The 11,607-nt window shown below is 33.7% G+C and overlaps 2 protein-coding genes across 2 annotated transcripts; both read right to left on the bottom strand.

Moving 5' to 3' along the window:
• Positions 1 to 919: 919 nt before the first annotated feature.
• LOC111780199 (probable flavin-containing monooxygenase 1) lies at positions 920 to 3,977 on the bottom strand. The gene is made up of 5 exons (XM_023660533.1): positions 3,493 to 3,977; positions 3,122 to 3,362; positions 2,871 to 3,052; positions 2,137 to 2,486; positions 920 to 1,534 (listed from the first exon to the last, which is right to left on the bottom strand). Exons 1-5 carry the CDS (start codon positions 3,922 to 3,924, stop codon positions 1,180 to 1,182), a joined length of 1,560 nt encoding a protein of 519 aa, XP_023516301.1. The 5' UTR covers positions 3,925 to 3,977; the 3' UTR covers positions 920 to 1,179.
• A 4,691-nt stretch (positions 3,978 to 8,668) lies between these two features.
• Positions 8,669 to 11,600, bottom strand: LOC111779779 (pentatricopeptide repeat-containing protein At5g66520-like). The gene is made up of 2 exons (XM_023659919.1): positions 11,300 to 11,600; positions 8,669 to 10,819 (listed from the first exon to the last, which is right to left on the bottom strand). The coding sequence occupies exon 2, from the start codon at positions 10,562 to 10,564 to the stop codon at positions 8,702 to 8,704; it is 1,863 nt and encodes a 620-aa protein (XP_023515687.1). The 5' UTR covers positions 10,565 to 10,819; positions 11,300 to 11,600; the 3' UTR covers positions 8,669 to 8,701.
• Between the last annotated feature and the right edge of the window lie 7 nt (positions 11,601 to 11,607).

The raw sequence follows: 11,607 nt of genomic DNA, 5'->3' as shown, positions 1-11,607 counted from the left end.
TTCATTGATATTGTCTCTCAAGGTTTTTAATAGGACGTGTTTGCTACAATTTTTCCTTTTGAGTTTACACTCAAGGTTTTTAAAACACTTTGGTTGCTAATTCATGGGTAGAGCCAAAGAGGGTGACAAGTTAACAAGAACATTGATGAAATAAAGGAGCTCCAACAATTTAAGAAGTAACCATAGAAAGGAAGGAACCCACTATTTCTTTATCTATTTTGATTAGTTTTTATTTACTCGTTTTTTTTTTAATACCAAGTATCAATACAATTTCATATTTTGGGTGAAAAGAAATCATGGTCGGGAAAGTTATAGTAGAGAGAGGTTTCTACGTCAAGAACAATATTCTAAGAAACACTTATTTTTTTTATATTATAAGTCTCAACTGGTTGAACGATTAGATCATTGGAGTTATCGTATTATTAGTCTAGGGTTTATCTTTTTAAGTATAGGTATTCTTTCAGGGGCCGTATGGGCTAATGAGACAGGAATTGAGATCCAAAAGAAACTCGAGCATTTATTATTTGAACCATATTCACAATTTATTTACACACACGAACAAAAAAAATTTATAGGTGTAAATTTTGCAATTGTAGCCTCTATATGTTTTTTTATATTCTTCTCTCCAACCAATATGAAATCTCACGCAAGTTATTAAAGAAGATGGTTAATTTTTTCGATAATTTGGTATATATTGTGCCGTATGACTACATTAAAATAGATATATATGTTTTAGTATTATTATTTTTAATTAAGCCCCTTATATTATAATTTTTTTTTTGTTTGTTTTATATCCTTTTCTGATAGCGACTATTTAAATTGGTTCATAATAAATTTACGTATCACGGTAGAATTGACANAAAAAAAAAAAAAAAAAAAAAAAGGTACATATAAAAAAAAAAATGAAGAAACGGTCACGAAGAAAAGCTAAAATCTCATTTCCTCATTTGACCTTATGTCAATCGGTCAAGTTTGGATTATACAACATAAATTTATATAACATCAACCAATTTTTATATTCAACTACAAAAAAGGTATGATAAAAAGACATTAAAACACATAAAAACGTTACGAAATAACAAGACCTTAAAACACGACACGACACGAAAACTTTATGGAATAACATATTTAGTGTAAATAATGTGTGTGTATATATATATATATAGAGGATAGTTTAAATTATTTGGTGGTGGTGGTGGTTTTGTTGTAGTCTTGACTGCCATAAGGAGAGAAAGCTTCAGAGAACCAAGTGTTCTTCCTCCAAGGCTTCCATCCCATTTCCTCGCACATTTGGTCACTGTGATTGATACTATAAGTTGAAATGCAATGCCTTTTGTAGAACCTTGTCGTCCTCTTCATCACCTCCATTTCTTCGTTTATTTGCTCCACCATTTTTCGGGTCTCGGGCAGCTTGAACTTCTCGTCCACCAGTCGGGCTAGCCATATGCTCCGTATCTCCGACGTGTGCAGGTTGGCCACGCTCTCCAAATATCCCACGAACGCCATGTTCGGTATCATTAGATTGATCGTACCCCTAAATGATAGATATTTTATTCATTGAACTATGATTCGTGTTTGAGTGTTCTTAGGTTAAATTTATAAAATTTTAGGGTTTGAGGTTAAATTATAAATTTATGTTATGATTTATTAGTTTTATTTAAATTAAAGTGACATTATTTTAATTATTTATTAACGAAAAATTTAAAGCAAAATCAGGAAGAAAAAAAAAAAACCAAATTAAAATTGAAGTATAGAAATTGAATTATAATTAAAATTTAAGCTAAATTAAACTATAATTAAAATTTAAGCTCTTGCGGTGGTTAGTAAATATAACATTAGTTAGAGATTTAAATTTAATGATAATTATTTGAAATAAATCAATTATGATTATTAACAAGGTATTTAGGGTTTAGGGAATCATAAAATGGTAATAAATAAATAAATAAATAAATAACTCATGATAATTGGGTTTTTGATTTTATGATATTTATAAGAATTCCATAATTTTTTTTTAATTTGTCATAAAATTAAAAAATATATTCAGTATTTTTTTTAAAAAAAAAATTAAAATGGTAACTTTTAATTTCANAAAAAAAAAAAAAAAAAAAAAAAAAAAAAAAAAAAAAAGTGACCCACCGGTATAAGGGCATCATGCCGGAAGGATAGTGAAGAAAGGTTCGAAACTGCGGCGGAAAAATGTCGTTGAGCTTTTTCTTGCCGTCGAAGCCGGTGGCCATAATGACGACGTCGAACTCCGACCTAGAGCCGTCGTCAAACTCGATACCGCCGTTCCAGAACCACCATTTGGAGGCTTTTTTAATGACGATTTTACCCTCGTCGGCGTGGCGGAAAAAGGTTTCCGGCATGATTGCCATCTGGCAGGAGGCGTAGTCCTCCAGAAATGGATGCTCCGGCTTCAACCCGTACTTCACCAGTGGCATCTTCCACGTCAGATATGATTCTATGAACTTCGAAACTCCCTGCTTCTGTTCCATACAAATTTACCCACTTACCCCCCATCACTCTAATTTTCTTTTTCTTTTAAAAATAATTCTAATTTCTTTTTTATCCTAAACTTTAAAAATATTTCAATTTTTATATTTAATAATTTTAATAATTAATTAAATTATTATACACTAAAATTTATTTTAAAATAATTTATATTTAATCTCGAGGTCCTAGAAGTTAAAAGATAATCGTCATTATATTATTTTTTTAATAAATAGATAATCTAATTTCGTGTATTAACACATAGAGTCTTGCAAGTTAGGGTTTGAGTAGTTAGTGTAATTGACACGCACTAGTTTAACAATTGATCGAGGGTAAAAAGGTAATAATAACTACGAGTTAAGAGATAGAGTTAAAATTACGATGGGAGACAAGAGGAGGCAGATGAGAGTCTTGAGGAAGGTCTGGTTAGGTCTTTCATGGAGGAACTGAGAAGATCTGGTGGAGAAGAAGAAGAAGAATGGCAAACCCCAAACCCAATAATGTGGCACTGTCCAGTGTAACCCTCGCACCACCATCGTACACGCTTGTCCTTCTTCTTCGCCTTCATTTAATAATAAATTAAGTAATTGATTAATTAATAATAATAATATGATATTAATTCATTAATTACCTTCATTTGTTTGGGCGCATTCAACAGCCAAATCGATGGCCGATTTCTTGTAGCCAATGACTGCAACTCTCTTGCCCTTCACCAACTCCCTTGCTTCTTCCTTTCCAAGCTTGCAATAATCCAGAGAGTGCATCACCTTACCGGCGAATTTCTCTGGTCCTCTGCCGCTCGGAAACTCCGGAAGCCTTGCGATATCGCCGTACTTTCCGATGCACATCACAACCATCTCTACTTCATACAACTGCGTTGGATTTGAAGATTAAATTAAAAGAAGAGTAGTCGAAGAAGAACTAATTTCTACAATCAAAACTTCGAAAAAAAAGCCCTAACGAAATTAGCAGAGTGAATCAAGAAATCAAGCTATTCGCAACCTGAATAGTTCCAGATTCAGTATCCATAACAGAAATCTCCCAAACAGGACGACCAGGGAGCAACACTCCGTACTCGCCGGAGTCTCCATTAGCGGAAACATCGCTAATGAATCGAACGGCAATGACTTTCGAATTGAATCGAATGAAGCGGCGGAGATCGAAATGACTAGCGTAGGAATCTAAATACTCCAAAATCTCGAGATGAGAAGGAAAATCGGCGTTTTCTCTGTTCGGCCAGGGGAAATCGGCGAACTCGTAATCGCAGCGAGGCGACTGAAGCTTCGTGGAGTGATAAGAACAATGCTTCCAAACTCCGCCGATGCAATCAGTAGCCTCGAAGACGACCGGCTGGTGGTGAGCTAGTTGCTTGGCGGCGGCGATGCCGCTTACGCCGGCGCCGACGATGGCGATTTTGGAGAGAATAGGAGCCATTAGGGATTTGAATTCTGTATGAAATTTGATGTGACTTGGGAAATGGAAAGGACGAAGGGGCGTTTATATAGGCAGTTGAAGGCACGTGACGGGCACGTGATATGTCCTTTATATATAATTTAAATAAGATTCAACCTTGAAGAATTTTCCTTAAATTTTATTCAATCTATAGTCTATGTATGATTTCATGTCTCTATTGAATTCCTTTCCATATTCACACACCAATATTTTTCAATATATATATATATATATATATGCGCGTGTGTACACGTGTGAACGCATACTAATTCATAGCTCGGGAATTAATTGCAGTTTTATATTCAATCATACACGGTATCTATACGTACACATCGATAGTTGAGTTAATGTAACAGCTCAAACAGTCAAATCCCACGTCGTTTGGAGAGAAAAACGAAACATTTCTTATAAGGGTGTGAAAACCTCTCCCTAACCGTAAGGCTAACGACGATACGTAATGGGTCAAAGTGAACAATATCTACTAGCGGTGGGTTTGAGTTATTACAGTTAAACTACGAGTTTAGTCTTTAAATTTTTAAAATTAGGTCAAATAAATCCCTCCTGAACTCGTCCTTGTCTTTGAATAGCCTTCTATCAAAAGACCCGTGCTTTTGTTAATATTTGAATAGTCGTGGAAAGACGCTATCGTCTTGTTTGCTACCTCGTCTACGAAATCTAATTGTTATATGAATTATGACTCTTCCCGTAACTAAAAGCTCGAAAACGTGATATAAACATTATAATTTAATAGCAAAAATCTTTTGTTCTATCATTCCCTTGTTTAAAATTAATTACTATATTAACCAAATTTTGTTTCTAAAAATGGCTCTTTAAATTGATTAAAGCAACCTATTTAATATTTATTAACATTTTGGAAATAGTTTGGAGTATACTTAACAAATGGGTATATAAATAAATGAATAAATAAATAAATAAATAAATAATAATAATATATATATGAATGAGAAATAGTCAAAATTGCATTCAAGAGGGAAATTTTTTATTTATAAGTATATGAATTATTTTAATTGAAGGAAAAATGAAGGATAATAAATAAAATGATTTTTCAAAATAAAATATTATTATTTTAATTAATTGAGCTATACTTAAGTTGAAATAATTTAAATATTTTAATAAAATATTTGATTAAGAGGTAAGAGGTTCGAATCTCTCTACCCATAGACTTCAAGATTAACCTTAAAATTTGCTAATTTTTTTTTGTTTAGAAAATAATTAATTAAAAAAATTGAAAATTTCAATTTATTTTACTCGATGTAGACTTGACTTTTGACTTAGACTTAATTTCATTAAATTAAAGGGAGTTTGTATAGTTAGTACTTTTTCAAAACTGAATTTAAAAATGTTTATGGGCGAATTAATTAATGAATAAATCACAAATTCAACTTAAAAAATGCTTTAAAAATGATTAAGTATCTTAATCAAATTTAAGTAGGTGAGAAAAGACTCGATATCAAAACCGAACTAAAAAAGTCAAACATTACCTAAATTATGGAACCGTCTTAGATTATTGCATGTTTTCCCGTCTCAATTCTTGTTTATAGTCAGTGAATAAAATTTTCTCCTCGTTCCCTCTCGATTCTCCGTCTAATCAAATTACACAAACTTTTAACTTGACCAACTCGGATTACCTAGTTTGGGTTAGTTTTTTTTTTTTTTCGATATGGGTTAGGTTGAACGTTAAGAAAATCGAAAATTCGGGTTGATTCATGAGTTGACATTTTTTAAGTCAACCCAACCAACCCCAACTTGTGGATAAGATTTTTTATTAAAAAAAAAAAAAAAAAAAACCCAACAACCTAATCGAGTCCAACTTGAAAACAGAGCGTTGGGTTGTGAACTCTACTAGGGTGGCTCAAGTCATCAACTCGAAAACATACACGTGCTTCTAACTTATTGGTCGGGAATAAGTTGCAATTAAAAAATATATATTATTATTATTATTATTTTTTGGTGGATTTTTTATATTAAAAAATAGCATTGAATCAACGCTTAATTACGTTGTAAGCTCGTACGGTCGTGGAATTTGTGAGTTGATTTAATTTTTTTAATAGAATTTTGACAATTTCCAATTTCCCTGGTTAATGAATTATTCAAATTCCATTTGACTTAATTAATTAATTAATTAATTAATTAATAATAATATAATTTCATATTATAATACCCATAATCTATGATTATTTTTAAATGTAAATTATTCCAATTTTTTTAATTTTGTAAAACTTTGGGTTTGGTATTGAGAGTTATTTTTTAAATTTCAATATCATATAATAAATATTAGAATAATATTTGATGCGACAAGCTGACATATAATACAAATAATAACTTAGGCTTACATTATTATTATTATTCCAAATTCATGAATATAATTTTATGTTAAGAATCTTTTAACATAACAATTTTGTGTTTATATTGACATTTTCAAAATTTATAAAAAATATCAATATGTTATGTCTCGTGGAAAACTTCGAAAATACGAAGCTTATAAGAAATTAAAGTATAAATTGTCATGGGTTAAGTTGGATCGAGTTGTAAATTTTTTCAACTCAAACGACTTTTATTAAATAATGAACTCAACCTAGTCTAACCATGAATTTTTTTGGGTTGGGTCGATTCGGGTTGATACCCAATCCTAATAAGTTCGTAATCCAACCCGAACCATACAGATTAGGGTATTCGGGTCATCGAATTTTTTGTTCTATTTTGAAGCTTAAAAGTAAAATTTTAATTTGAGTTAGATTACACGTTTAGTCTCTCAACTTTTGGGTTTTGACTTTATTTTGTGGACGTTCGAACATTTTTTCAAAATTGATTATTTGAACGAGAAGATTTAAAAATAAAAATGATTTTAAAATTTTATAAAATAATAAAAATGTGAAAATGGGGTAAGGTTGAAGAATATATAAGGTTTTAATTGTCCAAATGAGGACTTTTTCTTGAAGAATTAGTGACTTTCTAAGTAATTCATGCTTTTTATGTATAAATTGTAAGCTCCACATTTAAGCAAACCTATAAATTAATTGGAATTTTTGTTTAACTTAGTCAAATATGACATTAAATATAAAGGGAGACGTGAAATTACCAAAAAACACAATCACAAAAATAAATAATAACAATAATTATTATTTTCTTTATTATTTTTAAAATTTTCCAAAAAAGAATTCAGCCAATTTCCAAAAAGGGTGATCAAACCATCGTGTACTTCAGTTCAAATTTGTCTGTTGAATCCTTTCTTTTCTTTTTTTTTAATTTTCTAAATTAATAAAAGTTCCTTTCACCCTAAAAAAAAAAAAAAAATGAATAGTACTTTTTAAGAAATTCTAAAAAAAATAAATTAATAAATGTCGAAAAAAATTAATCTTGCACTTGTAAGAGTTTTATTTATTTATTAATTTAGCTTACTATTTATTGTTTTATTTTATTTATATATATGTTTTTGTGAAAGATGAAAAAAAAAAATATATATATATATATATATATATATTAAATACATTAACGTTTCATATTTTCACAAAAATAACACATGGTGTGACTTGTCTAGCTAAATTAAAAGAAATTTGTGACGGCTAATTTTCTTTTTATATTTTCAAAATAAAAGTATGATAGATATGAGTCTTGGTGGGTCGATGATGTCGACTATATTGAAATTATTAATTGTCGGTTGTATATATGACGCATGCTAAAATGAAATATATAACTCAACGGTAATTATCATGTACTTCGATCATTATTATTCTATATATATATATATAAAAATAATTTTGTGATTGTTGAAAATAAAATTGAAATGAGGAATATTGATGATAGTATGAAAAAGAGTCCATGCTCTAGAAAAGATTTTCATGGAGGTTTTATTTGAATTTTAGTTGATAGGGTTTTTGAATTCAATTCATGGCGGCACCTACATTTTATTGAACTCTAGATCACACGTGTTTTGAATTCGCTTCCTATTCTCAATAATTCTTTCATATATATATATATATATGTATATATATACGTACGTACATACATATTTACCGCGAGTATATTTACGAAACTATTAGAAACATGTTCTAGAAGTAACCATTAATACATTAACCTTTAGAAAACATAAATTAAAAACTATGGGACTTTTGCTTTTGGACTTACCCTAGGGTTTTTAAAATGAGTCGGTTAAAAGAGGTTTCCACGCCGTTGTAAAAAAAAAGGCTCTTTCCCCTCTTTCGACTTTTCCTTTAAGGCTTCCCCCAAGGTATTTAAAACGTATTGCTATTCACACCCTTATAAAGAATGCTTCGTTTCGTTCTCCAACCCATGTGGGATTTCACAATCTTCCAACTGAAAGGTGGTGGATTGTGAGATCCTGCGTCGATTGGAGAGAGGAACGAGTGCCAACGAGGACGTTGAGCCCCAAAAGGGGTAGATTATGAGATCCCACATCAGTTGGAGAGGGGAACAAAACATTCTTAATAAAGGCGTGGAAACCTCTCCCTAATCGACGTGTTTTAGAATAAAACCCTGAAAGAGAAAGCCCAAAAAAGACAATAACAATATTGACTAGCAACGAGCTTGAGTTGTTAGAACAGTGATCTATAACCAAAATTTGGATGGCTACATTGCTTTCGGTCTCAACTACACCATTTCAAGTCCCGAATTGTATTTTGAACTTTTTAAGGATCTCATTTTGAAACGTGTATAAAAGATCAAGAGCTAAGTTTAGAGCCGAAGCAACACGAGGAGGAGAGGTAACTTGAAATTAGCTTTACCAATAATCATTACAAGAACACTCTCCATCATCAAAATGATGGAAACGATTTCTATCTCTCACAATGATCTTCCGTTCAAACACCTTAGAAACAAGCTTAAGAGCTTGGTGACAGTCCTTACAGACCCGTAGATTCTTAGTGATTCGAAGCGTTTCCCCTGCTTTAGTCTTCAGCAACCCAAAAGCAACTGCCAGTTTCTCACTATGGTAGTAAACAGGGTTGTCCTTCTCCACCACCTCCTCCTCCTCCTCCTCAGTTACATATCCTACACATCGTATACATTCTACCATCTCATTAACTTTGCCATATATTTCCTTGGCTTCTGGGTGACCCCTTCCTCCTGCAATGAATTCATGCACCACACCCTCCAATTCAATCATGGAAAACCCAGCAGCCTTCTTCACTTCTCTATCATTCATTAGCTTTCTTACTTCTGCTACACCGTCCCATCTACCAGCCTCGGCGTACAGATTTCCGAGTAGAACGTAGCGCCCGCTATTGCTTGGATCTAGTTCTATTACTCTCTTGCCTATTTCCTCCCCCATGTCTATGTTCCCATGGATTTTACATGCTCCAACGAAGGCGCCTAACACTCCGGCGTCGGGACTCATTGGCATCTCACGTATGAGGTTCATCGCTTCGTCTAGCATCCCGGCTCGTCCATATAAATCAACCATGCATCCATAATGCTCGGTTCTGGGTTTAATATCGTAAACTTGAGTGAAATGATTGAAATAGTAGCGTCCCTTTTCAACTAACCCGGAGTGAGCACAAGCATTGAGAACATTAAGGAAAGTTATGTTGTCTGGTGTCACCATTTTGGTCTCCATGTCTTTGAAAAGCTCAATGGCTGCCTCTCCTTTCCCGTGCATAGCCATCCCTCCGATCATGCAATTCCATGAAGAAATGCCCTTTTCAGGCAACTGAGTGAACACTTCAAAAGCACGATCCAGGCAACCGCATTTACAATACATGTCGATGAGCGTTGTTGCAAGTTTCGAGTCTAATTTAATCTCACTTTTCTTGATGTATCTGTGTATCCACATTCCTTGTTCAAGTGATCCCAATCCTGTGCAAGCTGATAACATGCTAGCAGCCATGTATTTGTCCAACACAATCTTCTCCGACCTCATCCGATTAAACAAAGCAAATGCTTCATGAAATCGATTGTTTTGGACACAAGAAGAAATCATGGCATTCCAAGAAGCAGAGCTGCGCTCGGGCATCGACTCGAAGACTTCTAAGGCTTCATCTAGAAATCCACACTGAGCATACCCAGTAAGCAGAGTGGTCCATGACACAGCATCGGGTAGCTCAATACCATCGAAGACCCTTCTGGCTTCTTCCAAGGATTGAAAATTAGCATACATATGAATCAAATTGTTCTGAGAAAATCTATCTGTTCTGAAGCCAAATTTAAGAACATGTCCATGAATTTGCTTCCCTTCCTCGATAGCATTATCGATGCAGCAAGCACGAATTAGAGAAGGAAATGTAAATTTATTGGGAAGGACACACTTATGCAGCATTTCCAAATACAACAGTAAGCAAGCTCTAGGGAATTGGAGTTGTAAGTAGCCTCTTATTAAGGTATTGTAGATGTATGCATCTGGGTTGGGGATTGTCTTGAATAAAAGAAGTGCATAGTCAAGGTCTCCATTCTTGGATACAGCACAGAATTTGACAAGACGACCCATGGCATCATTGTCAGTAGAAAGACCAAGACGGATAATCTGGGAGTGATATTGCTTGAGCTCAGACATGGATGAGCATGACTTAAGGCCATGGATAGGTGATGTGTGAACTTTTGGGGAGTTGATCGGGGATGCACTGGGCTGAAGGGCAAGAAGTGATGACATTTTTACAAATTCCCTCAAACTCTCGAGGATTTAAACTAATTGTTTAACACCTCGGGATATACTTTAGTAATCCGGGTGATGTGGAGCGGTGAATCAATATCTTTCTTTCATCGGTACGGCGATCATTCCTGCTAAGATCCTAAGATCTTGAGTCTTTAAATGAATTAGCAGTGACAACCTTTACCCAGTCCGAATGATTGTCGACCACATCTCTCTCTAGTGAAGCGAAATGCCACTTGAATCTCTCGAGTCGAGCTGGGGCATCATTTCATTTGAACAGTATTGTCTAATTCAGTATAAAGGCCGTAGAATATGCATACATACATACTTTTGATAGGATTCTGTAAACCTTGAGATGCCATTGAAAACAAAAACAGGAGGAATGCAATTTATGAAAGCCTTCAACCAGATGAAATGAAAATCAATTTCCTCGTGTTTTCTTTGATCATGAACAACTAGATTTCCAGCAAGAACACAAACGATTTCCAGCCCAAGAGAGTATTTCAGCCCACCAAAACCAGTCATATCAAATCGAAGTCGTAATTAGTTCGAGTCAGAAACCTAAAGACTTGTAAGTCCCCTAAACCAACAGATTTGATAATCGAATATGACAATATCTACTACGAATTGGTTGCGAGTTTTACACAAAGCAAAAGCAGCTATAGATAAGAAAAACGGAAAGCACAAGCACAGGTAATAACAACAAAAATCGAGAGTAAGGCGAAAGAAACATACCAGAGCGCACGAAAATTGGCGCGAATTTCACCACAGGTTTGCTCTGACTGAGGACTCGTCGGCCATTTCGCCGGAAGTGTGAACGATCCGGACAGTTGATGGAATCCAAGTAGAGGAATAATTGGAGAGGGGAAATCCGAAGGAACCCTAATGGGAGTCGGAAGATAGAAGCGAAGAAGAAGAAGAAGAAGAAGCAGAGAGGAAATTAGCGGATGAGAGAATTTCAGAAACAGACACAGAGAACAACAGAGGGCCCTTTTATAGTGGATTGGACTAAACTTACCCGCCACCTTTTTCTTTTTTTCTTC

The sequence above is a fragment of the Cucurbita pepo genome, chromosome LG18, assembly GCF_002806865.2.
Source record: "Cucurbita pepo subsp. pepo cultivar mu-cu-16 chromosome LG18, ASM280686v2, whole genome shotgun sequence".
NCBI classification, from domain to species: Eukaryota; Viridiplantae; Streptophyta; class Magnoliopsida; order Cucurbitales; family Cucurbitaceae; genus Cucurbita; species Cucurbita pepo.
Note: the sequence above shows the minus strand (reverse complement) of the source record. Positions and strands in the feature narration are given on the sequence as shown.

Coding starts and splice junctions, on each gene's coding strand:
- LOC111780199 (XM_023660533.1), bottom strand. CDS start 3,924: ATGGCTCCTATTCTCTCCAAAATCGCCATCGTCGGCGCCGGCGTAAGC. Junction 2,487..2,870: donor GCCTCCTCTTGTCTCCCATC/GTAATTTTAACT, acceptor TGTATGGAACAG/AAGCAGGGAGTTTCGAAGTT. Junction 1,535..2,136: donor GGCATGATGCCCTTATACCG/GTGGGTCACTTT, acceptor TCTATCATTTAG/GGGTACGATCAATCTAATGA.
- LOC111779779 (XM_023659919.1), bottom strand. CDS start 10,564: ATGTCATCACTTCTTGCCCTTCAGCCCAGTGCATCCCCGATCAACTCC.